This window comes from Schistocerca cancellata, chromosome 12 (assembly GCF_023864275.1).
Source record: "Schistocerca cancellata isolate TAMUIC-IGC-003103 chromosome 12, iqSchCanc2.1, whole genome shotgun sequence".
NCBI lineage: Eukaryota > Metazoa > Arthropoda > Insecta > Orthoptera > Acrididae > Schistocerca > Schistocerca cancellata.
The window spans coordinates 11,808,444-11,830,755 of record NC_064637.1 but is presented as its reverse complement, the minus strand read 5'-3'; the positions used below and the strand labels follow the sequence as shown (position 1 = coordinate 11,830,755).

At 45.6% G+C, this 22,312-nt stretch overlaps 1 protein-coding gene across 2 annotated transcripts in view; it reads left to right on the top strand.

Moving 5' to 3' along the window:
* Positions 1-22,312, top strand: part of LOC126109625 (aminopeptidase Ey-like) — a 397,038-nt gene that overhangs the window by 285,589 nt on the left and 89,137 nt on the right. For both annotated transcript variants that reach the window (XM_049914671.1, XM_049914670.1), the window contains exons 7-8: positions 2,575-2,731; positions 20,839-21,104. In XM_049914671.1, the coding sequence (XP_049770628.1) occupies positions 2,575-2,731; positions 20,839-21,104 (423 nt within the window). The remainder of the gene's footprint in view (positions 1-2,574; positions 2,732-20,838; positions 21,105-22,312) is intronic.

Below are 22,312 nucleotides of genomic sequence, written 5' to 3'. Positions count from 1 at the left end.
GGCCTCGTATCACTAGCAGTCGAGAGGACAGGCATCTTATCCGCATGGCTGTAACGGATCGTGCAGCCACGTCTCGATCTCTGAGTCAACAGGTGGGAACGTTTGCAAGACAACAACCATCTCCACGAACAGTTCGACGACGTTTGCAGCAGCACGGACTATCAGCTCGGAGACCGTGTCTGCGGTTACCCTTGACGCTGCATCACAGACAGGAGCGCCTGCGATGGTGTACTCAACGACGAACCTGGGTGCACGAATCGCAAAACACCATTTTTTCGGATGAATCCATGTTCTGTTTGGCGACATCGCGGTGAACGCACATTGACAGAGTGTATCCGTCATCGCCATACTGGCGTATCACCCGGCGTGATGGTATGGGGTGCCATTGGTTACACGTCTCGGTCACCTCTTGTTCGCATTGATGTTACTTTGAACAGTGGACGTTACATTTCAGATGTGTTACGACCCGTGGCCCTACCCTTCATTTGATCCCTGCGAAACCCTACATTTCAGCAGGATAATGCACAACCGCATGTTGAAGGGCCTGTACAGGCCTTTCTGGATACAGTAAATGTTCGACTGCTGCCCTGGCCAGCAAATTCTCCAGATCTCTCACCAACTGAAAACGTCTGCTCAATGGTGGCCGAGCAACTGGCTCGTCACAATACGCCAGTCACTGACGTTGATGAACTGTGGTATCGTGTTGAAGCTGTATGGGCAGCTGTACCTGCACACGCCATCCCAGCTCTGTTTGACTCAATGCCCAGGCATATCAAGGCCGTTGTTACGGCCAGAGGTGGTGGTTCTGGGTACTGATTTCTCAGGATCTATGCACCCAAATTGCGTGAAAATGTAATCACATGTGAGTTCTAACATAATATATTTGTCCAATGAATATCCGTTTATCGTCTGCATTTCTTCTTGGTGTAGCAATTTTAATGGTCAGTAGTGTATATTTATCCCACTGTGTGGCTTCATGGGAAAAATGTTTGCGGTCACCTTCGGAACCACGATTGTGGACAGACGTGCACCTCTTCATCCGAAGGAAATCGATGGTCACGGATGTCTTTGTTCACACTCCAAGAATACGGTAACTGAATGGGGAGGGATGGGGATTGTGCGGAGGGTGTGTGAGGGCCTCCCAGCGAAACTTCCGCCGTGTGCATGTTGTGGGCAGCTACTATCCTGCAACAGAATGACGTCATCCTTCAACAAACCTGGGCGTTTGGACTAGACGATGGCACACTTCCATTTTTGCAATGCGTCAATTTACCACTATCGCGCCTTCCAGAAAGAAAAAAAAAAAGTAATAAGGTAATCATGGCTTTCGCGTTTCGTGGCGCTGGCGCGCCTGTTCTTTCAACCACGTGGCAGAAGTTTTTCTGGGAAGCCATTATGCCTCCCCATACGATTTCCATATTTTTTATAGGACTGAGGAAGGACATTGGTGGCCATAGATTTTCTGCGGGTGAACACGTACGTACAATCGTGGTTCTGTAGGCAGTGGCCGTCCTGTGGAACACTGGGATAAATTTGTTAGCAGTTGTGGTGATTAGTTTCCAAATAATGAACAGTTTACTTACTTCTTCCGCCTGTCCTGTTCTAATTTGACTCCTTATGTAGGCTGATTCAGCTGCTTCTACCAATGTTTTATGCAACTTTCAATGTCATATCTGGCCTTGAAAAATTACGTGCGAGATTTTCATATTCTCTCGCTCGCTGTGTGTAAACTATTAGTCCTACAGAAAAAAGTATGGGATCTTTTTGTAGGAAATTCAATATAGTTAAATTTTTTACTGGGACACATTTTCGCTTTATTACGCTATCGCCTTAGTCGACTGTAAAATTGACGTCTCTGTGAATTTTCCGTAGCAGTTTTGTGAATTTTATCAGCATAAAGTAAGTAATTACATCGTTGTATTCGTCACGCCTTCTGACTACAAAACTGGTATACTTACAAGGCTTATGTTTGAATTTGATTGTCAACAAAATTAGTTTTAAAGTAACTTTTACGGAAGTCGTACTGATAATATAAATGAAAGGCTGATTATGCTGATGGCGTAACACCCCAATCAAAAGGGATCAAAATACGTCGAATATCGAGAATAGTTCGTGTGTTCGGAAATTTTTGTAGTGTGTAGGAAGCAGTGACACAAGCGACATACTAGAAATCCTGACTGATGAAGGACGAGTGTGGGGGTGGAGTGCATTTCCAGGTCACTTTCGTGCGTTTTCCTGGAATAGCTCGAAATCCGTGTACTATTCCGAAAACATATCCCACTACAGAATTTAGCTACATTAAATTTCCTAGAAATATATCCTACTTTTTATGTAGGACTAGTAATTTGCGCGCATCGAGTGGGAGAAAATGAAAGCCTCGCCCGCGGTTTTTGTCGGCCAGATGTAACATTGTGGGTTGCATAAAACGACATCGGTAGGGGCAGCTAAATCACCGTGTACATACTGGCCCACAACGACGCCGTTTAGTTCTCTGCATCTGGAAACGAGCTAGATTAGCTGATCAGTTTGCCACACCTCAGCTGTTTGTTGAGATGGCGGCCTTTGTGTTGACAGGCGCACCCGAACTGGAAGACGCTGGAGGCGGACGCGCTTGCCAACATGCTGACAGTGCTGAGGTTCGACGCCTTGGAGACGTCGCACCCACTCTCTGTCAAGCTGAGGAACCCCAACGAGATCTCGCAGATCTTCGACACCATCTCCTACAAGAAAGGTCGGTCCCCACGAGCTGCGACAACACGTCACTCACTCTCTGCCGTCTGCTCGCAGACTGTGCGACTGACCGTTTCGCCGTATGCTAATAGATCGAAGGATAATCGCCATCGTTACTTACTTTGTCTTTAAGTTATCAGCTTTGATGCGGCCTTCCATCTTTTCCATTTCTTAAGGTCGGCCAGTGCTGAGTGCAGAGTTGACTGTGTGGGAAGCTGTTGTATGATCCAAGTCCATCTTTGTACAGATGGTTGTGGAACCTTGCTCATAAGTATAAATCAAAACAACTTCAGATGTCTAAATTTCTATTTGTCACTTTATTTGAGCAACCGCTTTGAGCAGTACACTACACAATTTTCAGGCCTGCTGACTGATGTGTAGGAAAATTCCCACTCTTGCCCGATCAAAACAGGGGCCAGCAGTCGGTGACTGCTGCCCATAGATTTCTTCCTAACAGAGCGATCCCTTTGATCATGTGTGGCATGTGTGGAGTAGAGAATAATAATTCGACAGGAACATTCTTGGCTAACTGACGTCATCTATACGGTAGTTTGATGGTAGCAGCCCACGTGGTGGACAAGCCCAGTGGCAAGGGAGTTTCGTTCGTAGCGGTACACTGAGTCAGCGGCAGCTGTTGGCAGAAGGCGACTCTGCTGGTGCAAGTCGCCTCGAGAGCTCAGTGATGTAGGACTGAACCGGGCACAGTACCGTCGGTGATCCGTAATACTTTCAGGAAATGTGCAGACCGCGTGTCGAAACCGGGACCCTTGGCGACTGGCCGGAAATAGCTGTCGGTAACACTCACTGATGTTAATGTTAATTTAGAACTAGTTCCAGATATTTTGGAGAGCGAAATCCAGTGGGCCCTTGAAAATATGGCTGATAACAAAACTAGTCGACATGATGAAATATCAGCAGAATTATTTAAAGTCACTGGAAAGGATGCTGTACTCAATATGTCAAAAAATATGGATCACGCAGCAGTGGCCAGAAGACTGGAAAAGATCAGTATTCATCCCCATTCCAAAGAAGAGAAGTTCTAAAGAATGCTCAGACTACCGAACAATCGCACTTACCTCACATGCTAGCAAAGTCATGTTACAAAATAGACTTCGCCAATATCTAGATCGAGAGCTACCAGAAGAACAAGCTGGATTTAGGAAAGGAAGAGGAACTGGAGATCAAATTGCTAACATTCGGTGGATTATGGAAAAAGCAAGAGAATTCCAGAGAGATGTGTACCTCTGCTTTATTGACTACGCCAAAGCCTTTGACTGCGTCGACCACAACAAATTATGGAACGTACTGAAAAAAATGGGTGTACCAGATCACCTAATTCATCTGATACGGAGTTTATACCTTGACCAAGAAGCCACGGTGAGAACTATGTACGGAACAATGAAATGGATAAAGATTCAGAAAGGGGTCCGGCAAGGCTGCATACTGTCACCGTACTTATTCAATCTGTATGCAGAACATGTTATAAGGAGTGCGAGGCTAGATGAAGGAGAAACAGGAATTAAAATAGCTGTAATAAATGTAAACAGCCTCAGGTATGCGGATGATACGATCCTGTTGGCAGTAAGCGAAGTAGAATTGAGAACACTCTTGCTGAAGGTGAAAGACGAAAGTGAAAAGGCCGGTCTTAGGCTGAATGTGAAGAAAACGAAAATTACGGCAAGCACACGTACCAATTCGTGGGATATAGCAGGAGAAACCATGGAGGTAGTGACCACATTCAGTTAGTTATCTCAGTCTGCTGATGGCGACTGGAGCCATGAAATCCGGAGACGCCTGTTGCTCGGTAGACAGGCGATGTCAAACCTTGACAAGGTTATAAGGTCCAGAGATATAACACTAGCAACAAAGATCCGTATTGTGAGGGCTATGGTCTTTCCAGTTGTGATGTATGGATGTGAGACCAGGACCATTAGAAAGGCTGAACGGTGAAGAATTGACTCCTTCGAATTGTGGTGTTGGAGGAAAAGTTCCAAAGAGAACTAACAGATCAATATTGGAGCAAATAAAACCAGATTTCTCCCTGGAAGGTCTAATGTTAAAACAAAAGCTGACCTACTTTGGACACACAATGCGAATGCATGACTCACTGGAAAAAACACTAATGCTGGGGAAGATTGAAGGAACTAGAAGAAGAGGAAGTCAGAGGATGAGATGGATCGATGGCATCGCAGAAGCAATGCGTTCAAACCTGGAAGGTCTACGGGAGAAAGTGCAAGACAGGAAAAAGTGGTGTGATTTGGTTCATGGGGTCACGAAGAGTCGGAACTGACTAAACGAATAGAGAAAGAGAGAGAGAACACCCACTGAGTGGCCGAGCTACAGTGGATCCAGTTCGAAGCCCAGAAGCGTCAGATCTAGCTGACAGTGCACAGATCAGCAACTTCGTCAGGTCAGTGAGAGTGCTCGATGGGGCCCAAGTAGCTCAGCCGTACAATAGACGACTGCTGTGGAGACTGGGCCAGTCAAATGCTCGATACTCGAGAAACTTTGCTACTGACTGAGCTGGGAGGACTCGTCCTCCCACTGGGCAGGTGTGTTACGACACGTGGCTGGCGCACGTCACGTACTCGACCGAGAAAACGCCGTATTGGGCTACATCGAGTCATAGCAGAGTCGACCAGCGAAGGCAGAACACCGCGTCGCAGGCCGCTGCACCAGCCCCACCGCAGCACGTAACTCCAGAGTCACTTTGGCAACTGGCCCGCATAGCAGTCGCCCGGTTGTGAAGGCCTGCCTGGAGTTCAGGCCACAACGGCATCTTGTGACAGTTTTTTTTATCACTATGTAACAACATCATCCAATATCGTCTACAGGATAGGCAAGAATTAATTTCTAATTGGAAATTGTTTATGACTCGTTTAATAGTTTACCAATTTTCATGAAACAAAGAACATTTTGTTTCTTACAGTGGTAGAATTTCTCACATTACTAGCCTCTTCATTGCGGCTTCGACTGAATATGCATTCGACACATTTATTGAACACACCTCTCCCCCCTCTCTGAGTCACTTGTTTCTCCCTCTGTCAGTCCACCTCATCTTCTCCTCTCGTCTATCTTCTCCTCTTTATTCTCCCATGTCTTTTATCGCCTCCTCTTCCTCTCTTTGTCCATTTACTCCACCCCTCTCAATGGCCATATCTGACTCCCCCTCACACTGACCATAACCTTGTTCACCTTTTTCTTTTTCAATCTCTGTGTCTCCCTCTTCCTTTTCCACCTGCCCTTTACCCCTCTACACTTTTCACCTGTCTAAGGCATCTCCCCCTCCTCTCCTCCCCCTGTTCCCTCCTCCCCCTCACGCTGTCTTCCCCATCCTCTATCCACCTCAACCTATCCCCAGCCATTTTCGCTGGCAAATGTAGCCCCTCCAATACATTTCAGTGAAGTAGGCCAACACTACTCCCACAACTCATTTGTCATGCAGAATAGGCCACACATCAGCTTGATAGGGCAGGCCAACACTATTCCCATACAACATGTCTGTTGTGCAAGGCAGCCTATCTGGCAGAGGCTGGGATAAACATATATTTGATGTATTTGCCAGTAGCTCCCTCCTACTGCAGCTAGGAGGCTATAAGCCCCACAGTGCTGATACTCATGAGGTCTGCTATTTCTGTGTCAGATTTGGCTGAAATCGATCAAGAGGTTTGAGAGGAGACCCTGGACGTATACATATGTGTACACTCTGATTTATATATACATATATGACAGATGTCTCATTTATATCTTTGAAGTCATCAGTGCTGGACTGTGGTGGAGTGTCTAATCCTGCACGAGTGAGCTCAGCTGGCATCCCAGTACGAAGTACGGTGATCGGTGGTACAAGTACAGAGTTGGTGGTGAAGTGTGAAAGGACGTTAATCATCAGTAGATGCAAAGATCGTAAGAAACTACCACTCGTAGGTATTGGACACAGGTTCTGTGTCAGATGTTAGGAGAAGTGGTTGACTCTCAATATCCAGAACAGAGGACAGTGTGCACGTGATTCAGGAAATGTTGACACAAAGTCCTCAGAAATCACAAAGATGGACATGTTGTGAAATTGGTTTAACTTGACTCATAATCCGAACTATTCTGAAGAAAGAGTTGAACTTTTGTTGTGGAAACCACATTACTGCCAGAATTATCGCCAAAAGACTAAAAACCTTTCATCAGTAAGATTAACAGATGCCAAGTTTGTTTTGTTTGCCAATGATACAAACACTGGAATAAATAGCAAATCAAGTGTAGTCTTAGAAAGATCGGCTAATAAAATATTTGTGGACATTAATCACTGGTTTGTAGCCAATTCTTTGTCATTAAACATTGAAAAAACATGCTACATGCAGTTCAGAAACTGTAAGGAGTGTCCCATGAGTATATGCGTAACATATGATAATTAGAAGAATTGGACAGTGTTAAATTCTTGGGATTACAGCTTGATAATAAATTCAACTGGGAGGAGCACACCATAGAACTGCTGAAGTGTCTCAAAAAACCTCTATTTGACATGCGATTTCTGTCAGAAATAGGGGATATAAAAATAAAATGGGGTAATTCACCAAGCCAAGCTAAATTTTTCTGGGCACAAAAACGCGCAATAAGAGTTATATGTGGTGAGAGCTCAATAACGTCCTACAGAGGCCTGTACTGCTTCCCAATATATTTATTCCTTAATGAACTTTGTCATTAAAAATATATCGCTTTTTCAAACCAACAGCTCAATTCATGGAATCAATACTAGAAATAAGAATAATCTTCACAAGGATTTAAAATCACTTAGTCTTATACAAAAAGGTGTGCATTATTCAGGAAGACACATTTTCAATAACTTGCCAGCAGCCATAAAAAGCTTAACAACCAATGAAATCCAGTTTAAGAGAAGCCTACAGGATTTATTGGCGGCCAACTCCTTCTACTCCATTGAGTAAATTCTCAGTAGAGCCAACTGATTTTATATATATATATATATATATATATATATATATATATATATATATATATATATATATGTGTGTGTGTGTGTGTGTGTGTGTGTGTGAAATTCAGTAATGGTCATATAAAGCTGTGTTTCATGTTGTGGGGTTTGTTAACCGACAGAATTGTTGTTATTGGGCAAACGATGGTCCCAGTGTGGTTGTTGAACAAAGCCATTATCCCCCAAAGGCCACATTGTGGTGCAGCATGTCGTCCATGGATGTTGCGGGACCATATCTCATTTGGTACACAATGAATGCAAAACGCTATGTTGATATGGTTGAAAATTATATTCACGGTGTTGTATCCATACGGGAGAATTTGCAATGACTTACTCTTTACGGAAGATGGGGCCCTGCCTCATTCCGCATACCTGTCCATCTGTGGCTCAACATCGATTTTCGAGAACATTAGTCGGGATATTGTGGCCATCTTGATGTCTTTCTTTGGAGCTGGGGCGACAGAGGAAGTTTATCTTGATTTCTTTCTTTGGAGCTGGGGCGAGAGAGGAAGTTTATCTTGATTTCTTTCTTTGGAGCTGGGGCGAGAGAGGAAGTTTATCTTGATTTCTTTCTTTGGGGCTGGGGCGAGAGAGGAAGTTTATCACGCGAAACCAAAAACTCTCGATGAATTGGAGGCTCGAATTAGCCAACTTCATGTAAACATACCAGTGGCTTATCTGCAGAAGTCTGACACAAATGTCCACATCTGTTTAGGGAAACAGGTAGATAATGGTGGTGCTTATGCCGAAGTGTCCACACCGTATAATCTGTACATCTCTAATATCCCCCCTGCTTCTCCTTCCAGCCCCAGGTCAGTTATTCCTGGATGCTGTAGCAGATGGACAACCAAGGATCTTGTAGAAACTTCCTCCCTCGCCTACTCTTCTTAACACTTATTTCAGAATTCTTCTTTGGCACCACAACTCAGATGCCACCCATTTCTACTGGTCCAGACTTACGAAGGAGTTATCTTACACCGGCCGCGGTGGTCTAGCGGTTCTGGCGCTGCAGTCTGGAACCGCGGGACTGCTACAGTCGCATGTTCGAATCCTGCCTCGGGCATGGGTGTGTGTGATGTCCTTAGGTTAGTTAGGTTTAAGTAGTTCTAAGTTCTAGGGGACTGATGACCTAAGATGTTGAGTCCCATAGTGCTCAGAGCCATTTGAACCAAGTTATCTTACAAAACTTGTGTTCAACCAATACTTGTGTGCTCTTCCTGAGTCTGGGATCCTAAGCAAGTCAGACAGATACAAAATATTTAATCGATAGCATGTTCACAGGTTCGTTTATTAATCGTGAAGGCGTCATGGAGCTGCTCATACAACTGCAATGGTGCAGTGTGGTTCACTGTTAAAATTCTGATAACGTACATTCCTAGAAAACTCAACCAATATACAAGGGGCGATCAAAACATTTCCGTTTGGTGGTGTGGCTGCAGTGTACTTGCAGTGTAACGCGACTCCGATGTTGGTATACAACCACTGACTCGTAGGCAGGGGACTTCTGGGGAATTCGTGTCTTTCTGATGTGTGTGCAGTAAATGCAGCAGCGGGAGCTATGGCAACGTTATTACAAAATGCGCCCAAACAGAACCAGCGTGCAGTCTTTCTTTTCGTCAGAGAAAGAAGAATATGTATGGGGCAGCACGTCTGTCGAAAACCACCTTTCTGGAATTGTGCGCCAAGTTCCGTGCCGGTCGTGGTTCGATACGAGACGCCAGTCGATACGGGAGGCCAGCTCTACGCAGTACAAACAAGTGGGAGGGACTCGAGCACCTGCCTTATAATCCTGATCTCGGCCTCTAAAAAGGTCTTGAAGAGTTAATGATTGTTGTCAGACCGGGATGTGCAACGGGCAGCTACGGACTTCCTCACACAGCAGGGCACGGTGTTTTACCAGACGGTACCTTCCGTCTGGTGCACGGAAAGGATGATTGCCTCAGAGCTCGCGCCGGTTCGGCCTGGTTAGCATACCGTTTCTGGATTGTACAGCCTTTGATCCCTTCTCCTGCTTTTTAATAGGGGAGTTTCCAAAGCTGGATGTCCATTCCGTTGTTAATTTGTAAAAAGGTGGAAATTTTGTAAAGTCACCTTTTAGAGCGTCTTATATAGATATTTCATAATATTATTTACTGTAGACACTCACAAAAAGTTATAATTTATGAACGAAAAATCTAATTTTCTTTTTCCAAATAGCAAAAATTCCTTTTTTTTCTCAGACATACACCACTTCCTTTCAAGAATCTGTGCTGTGTTATTCTGTCGCTATCAGCAAGAAATTTGCAAAGAACAAGAATTAGATAATAAAGAGAAAGGGGCTTGGAGCGTGAGAAAAGGTCTGGTTTAGACGACTCAGGATGTCTCGTATGCATGAAAATAGCCCACATTTTAGAAAACTGAAATATTTTAAACAAATTTTAAAAAAGCAGGTGTATGAGAAGCTTTACCATTTCAGTTTAAGCATCCATATGTTTTGAAAGACTGGCATGACAAAATTCAGAAACAGTAAGCAATAACTAGGGCACTTATAGTTGTTGTTGTTGTGGTGGTCTTCAGTCCTGAGACTGGTTTGATGCAGCTCTCCGTGCTACTCTATCCTGTGAAAGCTTCTTCATCTCCCAATACGTACTGCAGCCTACATCCTTCTGAATCTGTTTAGTGTATTCATCTCTTGGTCTCCCTCTACTATTTTTACCCTCCACGCTGCCCTCCAATACTAAATTCGTGATCCCTTGGTGCCTCAGAACATGTCCTACCAACCGATCCCTTCTTCTTGTCAAGTTGTGCCACAAACTCCTCTTCTTCCCAATCCTATTCAATACTTCCTCATTAGTTACATGATCTACCCATCTAATCTTCAGCATTCTTCTGTAGCACCACATTTCGAAAGCTTCTATTCTCTTCTTGTCCAAACTATTTATCGTCCACGTTTCACTTCCATACATGGCTACACTCCATACAAATACTTTCAGAAACGACTTCCTGACATTTAAATCTATACTCGATGTTAACAAATTTCTCTTCTTCAGAAACGCTTTCCTTGCCATTGCCAATCTACATTTTATATCCTCTCTACTTCGACCATCATCAGTTACTTTGCTCCACAAATAGCAAAACTCCTTTACTACTTTAAGTGTCTCATTTCCTAATCTAATTCCCTCAGCATCGCCCGACTTAATTCGACTACATTCCATTATCCTCGTTTTGCTTTTGTTGATGTTCATCTTATATCCTCCCTTCAAGACACTGTCCATTCCGTTCAACTGCTCTTCCAAGTCCTTTGCTGTCTCTGACAGAATTACAATGTCATCGGCGTACCTTAAAGTTTTAATTTCTTCTCCATGGATTTTAATACCTACTCCGAATTTTTCTTTTGTTTTGTATACAGATTGAATAACATCGGGGAGAGGCTACAACCCTGTCTCACTCCCTTCCCAACCACTGCTTCCCTTTCATGTCCCTCGACTCTTATAACTGCCATCTGGTTTCTGTACAAATTGTAAATACCCTTTCGCTCCCTGTATTTTACCCCTGCCCCCTTCAGAATTTGAAAGAGATTATTCCAGTCAACGTTGTCAAAAGGTTTCTCCAAGTCTACAAATGCTAGAAACGTAGGTTTGCCTTTTCTTAATCTAGCTTCTAAGATAAGTCGTAGGGTCAGTATTGCCTCGCGTGCGCCCATATTTCTACGGAATCCAAGCTGATATTCCCCGAGGTCGGCTTCTACCAGTTTTTCCATTCGTCTGTAAATACACTCCTGGAAATTGAAATAAGAACACCGTGAATTCATTGTCCCAGGAAGGGGAAACTTTATTGACACATTCCTGGGGTCAGATACATCACATGATCACACTGACAGAACCACAGGCACATAGACACAGGCAACAGAGCATGCACAATGTCGGCACTAGTACAGTGTATATCCACCTTTCGCAGCAATGCAGGCTGCTATTCTCCCGTGGAGACGATCGTAGAGATGCTGGATGTAGTCCTGTGGAACGGCTTGCCATGCCATTTCCACCTGGCGCCTCAGTTGGACCAGCGTTCGTGCTGGACGTGCAAACCGCGTGAGACGACGCTTCATCCAGTCCCAAACATGCTCAATGGGGAACAGATCCGGAGATCTTGCTGGCCAGGGTAGTTGACTTACACCTTCTAGAGCACGTTGGGTGGCACGGGATACATGCGGACGTGCATTGTCCTGTTGGAACAGCAAGTTCCCTTGCCGGTCTAGGAATGGTAGAACGATGGGTTCGATGACGGTTTGGATGTACCGTGCACTATTCAGTGTCCCCTCGACGATCACCAGTGGTGTACGGCCAGTGTAGGAGATCGCTCCCCACACCATGATGCCGGGTGTTGGCCCTGTGTGCCTCGGTCGTATGCAGTCCTGATTGTGGCGCTCACCTGCACGGCGCCAAACACGCATACGACCATCATTGGCACCAAGGCAGAAGCGACTCTCATCGCTGAAGACGACACGTCTCCATTCGTCCCTCCATTCACGCCTGTCGCGACACCACTGGAGGCGGGCTGCACGATGTTGGGGCGTGAGCGGAAGACGGCCTAACGGTGTGCGGGACCGTAGCCCAGCTTCATGGAGACGGTTGCGAATGGTCCTCGCCGATACCCCAGGAGCAACAGTGTCCCTAATTTGCTGGGAAGTGGCGGTGCGGTCCCCTACGGCACTGCGTAGGATCCTACAGTCTTGGCGTGCATCCGTGCGTCGCTGCGGTCCGGTCCCAGGTCGACGGGCACGTGCACCTTCCGCCGACCACTGGCGACAACATCGATGTACTGTGGAGACCTCACGCCCCACGTGTTGAGCAATTCGGCGGTACGTCCACCCTGCCTCCCGCATGCCCACTATACGCCCTCGCTCAAAGTCCGTCAACTGCACATACGGTTCACGTCCACGCTGTCGCGGCATGCTACCAGTGTTAAAGACTGCGATGGAGCTCCGTATGCCACGGCAAACTGGCTGACACTGACGGCGACGGTGCACAAATGCTGCGCAGCTAGCGCCATTCGACGGCCAACACCGCGGTTCCTGGTGTGTCCGCTGTGCCGTGCGTGTGATCATTGCTTGTACAGCCCTCTCGCAGTGTCCGGAGCAAGTATGGTGGGTCTGACGCACCGGTGTCAATGTGTTCTTTTTTCCATTTCCTGGAGTGTAATTCGCGTTAGCATTTTGCAGCTGTGACTTATTAAACTGATAGTTCGGAAATTTTCACATCTGTCAACACCTGCTTTCTTTGGGATTGGAATTATTATATTCTTCTCGAAGTCTGAGGGAATTTCGCCTGTCTCATACATGTTGCTCACCAGATGGTAGAGTTTTGTCAGGACTGGCTCTCCCAAGGCCGCCAGTAGCTCTAATGGAATGTTGTCTACTCCCGGGTCCCGGCACTTATAGACACATCAAAAAAAGTTTTCCATCACCTAGGGTCTGAGAGTTCCGGAACCTGTACAGGAAATTGGAATAGAGATCAACATAAACTTCATTTCCACCCGTTTTATTGCTCATGAAAACCACACATTTTGCAGTTTGCACCACTATACAGCAAAATCTACAGAGGTGGTGGTCCAGATTGCTGTACACACCGGTACCTCTAATACCAAGCAGCACGTCCTCTTGCATTGATGCATGTCTATATTCGTCGTGACATATAACCCATAACCCACAAGTTCATCAAGGCACTGTTGGTCCAGATTGTCCCACAGCTCAACGGCGATTCGGCGTAGATCCCTCAGAGTCGTTGATGGGTCACTTCGTCCGTAAACAGCCCTTTTTAATCTAACCCAGGCATGTTCGATAGGGTTCGTTGTCTGGAGAACGTGCTGGCCACTCTAGTCGAGCGATGTCGTTATCATGAGGGAAGTCATTCAGGAGATGTGCACGATGGGGGCGCGAATTGTCGTCCACGAAGACAAATGCCTAGCCAATATGCTGCCGATATGGTTGCACTATCGGTCGGAGGATGGCATTCACGTATCGTACAGCCGTTACGGCGCCTTCTGTGACCACTAGCGACGTACATCGGCCCCACATTATGCAACCCCAAAACAGCAGGGAACGTCCACTTTGCTGCACTCGTTGTAAAGTGTGTCTAAGGCGTTCAGCCTGACCGGGTTGTCTCCAAACACGTCTCCGACGATTGTCTGATTGAAGGCATATGCAACACTCATCATTGAAGAGAACGTGATGCCAATCCTGAGCGGTCCATTCGGCATGTTGTTGAGCCCATCTGCACAGCGCTGCATGATTTCGTCGTTACAAAGATAATCCGTAGGTAGTGGTCATCCACTGCAGTAGTAGTCCTTGGGCGGACTGAGAGAGGCATGTAATCGGCAGTTCCTGTCTCTCTGTATCTCCTCCATGTCCGGACAACATCGCTTTGGTTCACTCCGAGACGTCTGGACACTTCCTTTGTTCAGAACACTACCTGGCACAAAGTAACAACGCGGACACGGATCGCGATCGAACCGCGGTACTGACCGTCTAGACACGGTTGAACTACAGACAACACGAGCCGTGTACCTCCTTCCTGGTCGAATGACTGGAACTAATCGGCTGTCGGACTTCCTCCGTCTAATAGGCGCTGCTTGCGCATGGTTGTTTACATCTTTGGGCGGGTTTAGTGAAATATCTGGACAGTCAAAGGGACTGTGTCTGTGATACAATATCCACAGTCAACGTGTGTCTTCAGGACTTCTGGGAACTGGAATGGTGCAAAACTTCTTTTGATGTGTGTAAAACAGTTTTAACTAGGAAACGTATTAATGGATGACTGTGCATCAACAAGCAAAGATGGGAACCGACCACGCTCTCCTACAAAGTGGTAGAGTTTGGCCTCGCTCGGGATCGATAAGCTGAATGTGTTCACATTTAGGAGACTGGAGGGTTGCGTTTGGGGAAGCAATCCGAATTTGGGCACTCCATGATGTGAAAACAGAGTTAAGGTTCAAAGAGGGGACGAGGATGTTCAGCAACAGTGGCTATGGCTGTGCACCATTTGCAGTGGGGGACTGGAGGAAGTGGCACGGTAGCTGACCCGAGGCGCCTCCCCTATGGGTTGTGGAGTATGGATGTATGAGGTACAGTCAGAGTCTCTTAATTATGACTTTGGAGACACCAAGCTCCGACTGTGAAACTTGGAGGTTGCGTTAGTCCTTTTGTACACATTCAGTCTTAAGCGAGACGCATCTTTCGAAAGGACAAATGATTTGGCGCAGATCTCGATTGTGTACCACTGTTTGTCAACTGTCCCTGTCACCTCGTAAATCATTTCGTCGATGTTCTTTCTGGGAATAACCATTTCAACATCAACTCTTGTCTTGTTGATATGTGTCTGCTTAAAACAATATGCGTTTGTTGGTCTGCCTTGATGCAAACTCCCAAAATATAATGTGTGATCAAAAGTATCCGGACATTTGGCTGAAAATGAGTTAAAATTAGTGGAGCCCTTCATCAGTAATGCTCGAATTCAATATGGTGTTCTCCACATTTAGCCTTGGTGGCAGCTTCCACTTTCGCAGGCATAAGTTCAATCGGGTGGTGGAAGGTTTCTTGGGGAATGGTAGCCCATTCCTCACGGAGTGCTGCACTGAGGAGAGGTATCGATGTCGGTCGGTGAGGCGTGGCACGAAGTCAGTGTTCCAAAACATCCCAAAGTTGTTCTATAGGATTCAGGTCAGGACTCTGTGCAGGCCAGTTCATTACAGGGATGTTACTGTCGTGTAACCACTCCGCCACAGACCGTGCATGATGAACAGGTGCTTGATCGTGTTGAAAGATGCAATCCCCATCCCCGAATTGCTCTCCAGCAGTGGGAAGCAGCAAATTGCTCAGAACATCTATGTAGGCCTGTGCTGTGATAGTGATGCGAAAACAACAAGGGGTCGAAGCCTCCTCCATGAGAAAGAAAACGACCCCATAACACCACCGCCTCCGAATTTTACTGTTGGCATTACACAATCTGGCACATGACGTTCACCGGACATTCTCCGTACCCACACCCAGCCATCGGATCGCCACATTATATACCGTGATTCGTCACTCCACACAACAGTTTTCCACTGTTTAATCGTTCAATGTTTAAGCTCCTTACATGAAACGAGGCGTCGTTTGGCATTTACCGGAGTGATGCGTGGCTCATGAGCAGCAGCTCTACTGTGGTAATCCAAGTTTTCACACCTCCTGTCTAACTGTCATAGTACTTGAAATGGATGCTAATGCAGTTTGGAATTCCTGTGTGATGGTCTGGATAGATGTCTGCCTATTACACATTACGACCCTCTTCAACTGTCGGCGGTCTCTGTCAGTCAGCAGACGAGGTCGCCCTGTACACTTTCGTGCTGTACTTTTGTCCCTTCACGTTTCCACTTCACTGTCACATCGGAAACAGTGGACATAGGGATGTTTAGGAGTGTGGAAATCTCGCATACAGACGTGTGACACAAGTGACACCCTATCACCTGACTACGTTCGAAGTCACTGAGTTCCGCGGAGCGCCCCATTCTGCTCTCTCACGATGTCTGATCACTACTGAGGTCGCTGATGTGGAGTACCTGGCAGTAGGTGGCAGCACAATGCACCTAATATGAAGAACGTACGTTTTTGGGGGTGTCCGGATACTTATGATCATATAGTGTTGTTTCTGTGGCGCACCACCTTATCCAAGGTTTTCTTTCTTCTAAAACAATTGTTTCCAGATATACGAGTGGATGATTTTATGGTACGTTATTCTTACCTTTTTAGCAGTCATTTGATGTCGCCTGAATAACATAGCCCTCAAGGCTACTTCAACCTTTCTAAAACTGCCCAAATAAACTGTTTGTTTCATTGATTTCAAAAAAGCATTAATTAGATTGAAACAGAATTTCTATTATCAGTCCTGGAAGAAATGGGTTTCGATAAGAAAACAACTAATGTTGTAAAAGCGATCCTTACAAATACATTTTCGAAAGTTAAATTTATGGGCGAACTATCGTAACCCTTTGAAATAAAAACGGGAGTGCGACAGACGGATGGGCTCTCACCTTTGCTGTTCAATTGTGCGCTTAGAGAAAGTAGTCACAGAATGGAACACAAATATTAAGAGGGGTATAAGACTAGGTTACAAAAAGAAGAACCTTAAAGTAAATTGCATTGCTTTTGCAGGTGATATGGCCCTGTTTGCTGAAACAATGGAAGAAGCACGGGAGCAAATCCTTGAACTAAAGAAACAAGCAGCTAAAATAGGTCTTCAATATACTTTAAAAAAACTAAGATATTGAGAAACATGAAGCACTCATGTAAATACCTCGAAGTTCAAGAGCAGAATATTGAAACAGTAAAAGAATTCAAATATCTCGGAGAATGGATTAGTTGGAATGCTGGGGAAAGCAAAGCAATGGAATGCAGAAAAAATAAATTTGAATTGGCCTTCTAACTAACAAAAAATATATGAACAAAAAGTCCCTTTCATGGGGGTCCAAAATTACGCATTACAAGACAGTGATTAAGCCAGAAGCACTGTATGCAGCAGAAACACTTAACATGAATTTCAAAGGCCAAATGGAGGAACTTGAACTAAAGGGAAGAAACATTGCAAGTAAAATCATTGGGCTAAAATTTCAAGACAATAAGATTACATACATAAAAAATGAAACTCTCTACAAGAAAACTGAAAAACTTTCGGATTCTATGTGAAAAAGGAGAATAAATTTTTATGGTAATCTTCTCAGAATGAATTCTAACAGATTAACTAAACAAATCTTTGACTTCTTCCGTAACCGCAAAACGAAACCCAACTGGTTTAAAGAAACTGAGAAAGACCTAGTAGAATTAAAGATTTCAGAAAATTCACTTATTGATGGAACAGCTAAATTAATTACTGAAGATGAAAACATAAGGTTCCAAGACAAAACTACACAGAAGTCCAAACCCTTCATCTCGAAAGAAGATAGGAGAAGAAGATCAGAAAGAATGAAGAAATACTGGGCCCTAAGAAAAGAACAATGCACAAAGAAATGACTGATCCAGCGTACGCCAAAGAGGGTGAAACGAAAGAAGAAGAAACTGTTTGTGGCGTGATTGTGAAGTGTAAATGTAAGGGAGGAACTGCCACCAGGCATTCCTCATGCACTCACGGAGAAGGATCCTCAAGTGTCGCTCAGACTGGTTGTAAAAACCACGTTAAGTCTGCGGAAAGAATCACTCGAGAGTTACAAAGTGCTACCAGCTGTCCACCTGGCGCGGGGAGCTTAAGAGGGTGGGGGTCGGGCAGCTGCTCACAAGCCACACGTTCCTCCACTCAGCGCTGAGCACTACCTCGAGTCTTGTAAAGAGCGACACCATTGGACAGTGAACAACTGTCTCGGAGCGATGAATCACGGCCCTGAGTCTATTCAATGGAAGGCTTTGGGTTTGGCGAATCCCTGGATAATATTACATACCGTCACGGGCAGCGCCAACAGTCAAGTAGAGAGGATTCGTTGATACAGTGTCCAGGCGTTTTTTGTGGTTGGTATGTGGTTCTCCCTACTGCATTTACAACAACGCTAAAAGCAGAAGGACATGAATACGTTTTACAGCACTTGTGCAGTTCGGAGACGGTGAATGTACTGACCTGCCAGAGTCCCGAGCTGAACCCAGAAACAGGCTTCTAGACCCCTGCGTGCAAAATCACTACCATCCTCAGTTTCGGCTCCAGAAAGGGAATGGGGTGAATTGCTCTAGACACATCACTGGAAGTGTGTCTGGCAGGGTTCAAACCATCATAAAGACGAATACTAGACACATCCCACGTCCCCCCTGAAGCGCCAAAGAAACTGGTATAGGCATGCGTGTTCAAATACAGAGATATGAGAGATATGTAAAAAGGCAGAATACGGCGCTGCGGTCGGCAACACCTATCTAATATAACAGGTGTCTGGCACAGTTGTTAGATCGATTACTGCTGCTACAATGGCAGGTTATCAAAATTTACGTGGATTTGAGCGTGGTGTTATGATCGGCTCACGGGCGGTGGGACACAGCATCTGCAAGGCAGCGATGAAGTGGGGACTTTCCGTACGACCATTTGACGAGTGGACCGTGAATATCATAAATCTGGTAATACATCAAATCTCTGACATCGCTGAGGTCGCTAAATGATCCTGCAAGAACGGTACCAACGACGACTGAAGAGAATCGTTAAACGTCACAGAAATGCAACCCTTCCACAAATTGCCGCAGATTTCAATGCTGGGGCATCAACGAGTGTCAGCGTGTGAACCATTCAACGAAACGTCATCGATATGGGCTTTCCGAGCCAAAGGCCCACTCATGTACCCTCGATGACTGCACGACATAAAGCTTTACGCCTCGCCTGGGCCTATCAACTCCAACAATGACTATTGATGACTGGAAACACATTGCCTGGTCGGACGAGTCTCGTTTCAAATTGAATCCAGCTGATGGAGATGTACGGGAATGGAGACGACCACATGAATCCATGGGCCCTGCATGTCAGCAAGGGACTGTTGAAGCTCGTGGAGGCTTTGTAATGGGGAGGAGCATGTGCAGATGGGGTGATGTGGGACGCCCTGATACGTCTAGATAGAACTCTGACAGGTGACACGTATGTAAGCGTCCTGTCTGATCACCTGCATCCATTCGTGTCCGTTGTGCATTCCGACGGACTCGGGCAAGTCCAGCAGGACAATGCAACACCCCACACCTCCAAAAGTGCTACACAGTGGCTCCAGGAACACTGTTCTGTGTTTAAAAACTTCCGCTGGCCATTAAACTCTCCTGACATGAACGCTATTGAGCATATCCGGAATGCGTACTAACGTGTTGCTCAGAAGAGATCTCCACACCCTCGGACTCTTACGGATTTGTGGACAGCCCTGCAGGGTTTATGGTGCAAGTTCTCTCGAGCACTACTTCAGACATTAGTCGAGTCCATACCACGTCATCTTGTGACACCTCTGCGTGGTCGCGGGGGCACTACACGATATTAGGTAGGTGTATCTGATCAGATAGAGCCAGCAATTAAATGTCCAAACAAAAGACTAACACAATCGCAGTTAGCCCCTGTACTAGTTAGCGGTCACTCCAGGCGGTGACTCCACTTCCTATAGAGAAAAAAAAAACAATTTTGTCGTAACGAAGGTTTTTGGAGAGTGTAAAATACCGTTGATGATGGCTGTTCAACATGGAAAAATATATGAAAGTTAAGTTTTCTTGTCTATTCTGAGAAATTTGTATGTGTCTCTCGTCTTAAGTGTTAAAATAAATAAACAGATATTGAGTTGAAACTTCCTGGCAGATTAAAACTGTGTGCTGGACCGAGACTCGAACTCGGGACCTTTGCCTTTCACGGGCAAGTGCTCTACCAACTGGGCTACCCAAGCACGACTCACGCCCCGTCCTCACAGCTTTACTTCTACCAGTACCTCGTCTCCTACCTTCCAAACTTTACAGAAGCTCTCCTGCGAACCTTGCAGAACTAGCACTCCTGAAACGAAGGATACTGCGGAGACATGGCTTAGCCACGGCCTGGGGGATGTTTTCAGAACGAGATTTTCACTCTGCAGTGGAGTGTGCGCTGATATGAAACTTCCTGGCAGATTAAAACTGTGTGCCGGACCGAGCAGAAGAGCTTCTGTAAAATTTGGAAGGTAGGAGACGAGGTACTGGCGGAAGTAAAGCTGTGAGGACGGGGCGTGAGTCATGCTCGGGTAGCTCAGTTGGTTGAGCACTTGTCCACGAAAGGCAAAGGTCCCGAGTTCGAGTCTCGGTCCGGCACACAGTTTTTAGCTGCCAGGAAGTTTCATATCAGCGCACACTCCGCTGCAGAGTGAAAATCTCATTCTGGATCTTCAGTTGGTTCGGCAATCAACTTTCTTTCAGCGTGGGTTGTAGATGCTACTTTCTGCTTCCTACTGTAAGGAAATAAGTCTATTATTGAAAGTATGGTACAATTTATAACTTATAATTATGAACTTTCTGTTAGGCCACTTGTAGTTCGAATTACTGAGATACCTGCCAAGAAAAAAAAAAAATTCTTTCGTCACTTAATTTTTTTCGAGGTGTTAGGTCGCCTCGTAAATGTGCGAGAGTGGAAGGTGATGCCGTCGGCGGTGTCGCACGTGCACAGGTTCGTTCCTGATCCGCATGATGTCGGACTTCCTCGGGGAGATGGTGTTCCGGGACGGGCTGACCGGCTACCTGCGCAAGCACCGCCTGGACAACGCCGAGCAGAGCGACCTGTGGGCGGCGCTGACGGCCGAGGCGCACCGCCGGGGCGCGCTGCCCGCCGGCGCCACCGTCCAGGCCGTCATGGACACCTGGACCCTGCAGACGGGCTACCCGCTGCTCACCCTCTCCAGGGACTACCGCAGCGGCACACTCAGTATCGAGCAGGTGAGCGCGGCCGCTGTGCTGACATCTGCCACGGTTTTACCTGCTCCGAACGGTTGCGTCCCTTGTCTCCCCCTCCTCCTCATCACTTACTCTTTCCGCTGGTTTACTTAACATAGAACCAGAATCTCTTTGGATTTTCCGTCACATTTCTAGAGAGAGTTTCGTTGTGGAAACTATTAAATGCATCTCGCATTGAAATCTGCACCAAATTTCGAGCCTCAGTAAAACTTCCCCAATCTCGGAGATTTTGCGTTCGTCTAAATTATACGAGCCTTTTGCGGTGCTCCTGCAGCAGCTTTCTGTCGTGTTTTGTGTACAATGGCGGATCAGTTCCGTAATTTATTTGGTATGAATCTCTCGAGTGCTGTTGATACTATTTCTTTGAACGTAAGCCATATTTGGTACTCACTTACATAGTTTTGAAGGATTGGAGACTGTCTCTTAGAAAGACGTCAACCGAATTTTTAGCTGCTTTTATAAATAGAGATATTTCACGTTTACTTTTGGTGAATTTCTTTGCTACAGAATTGAGCCTCGCTACGACTGTGTGTTCACTAATCCCTGTATCCGTCGTGATGCTCAGGATTATTTGTGGCTAAGAGATCAAGTGTGTTTTCGTAACCATTTACAATTTGAATGGCCTCCTGAACTAAGTATTCAAAAAATTTAAAAAAAAGCATTTAGAACAATTACGGAAGTTGTTTTCTATCTACGATAGAGTCTGAAAATGTATTTTTGTCAACATACGGAAGGTAGATTGAAGTCACTCGCAACTATAATTGTACGAGTAGGGTACCTATTTGTGATGAGACTCAATTTTTCTTTGTACTGTTCAGCAACTGTTTCATCTGAGACCGGGGGTCGCTAAAAGGAGCCAGTTATTAATTTATTCCGGTTGTCGAGTATAACCTCTGCCCATACTAAGTCACAGGAACTACCTGCTTCAATGTCGCTTGTGAGCTGGAATACACATTACATTTTTTTTCCTTAAGTTGTGCTTCTTGTTTCTGTTGGAGTGCAGACCATTACAGTTACGGCTTTTCCCTCCAAAGTCTAGGATGGTTTCTCTGTGACGCTGTAAATACCAGAGCTAGAAAATGTAGAACAACAACGTACGTTACAAGCATACCATTCTGTATTGCTTCATTTCCTTATTTCTAACATTTCAAAATTGTACGTCGACTTTAGATAACATGTCAGTCACAGAT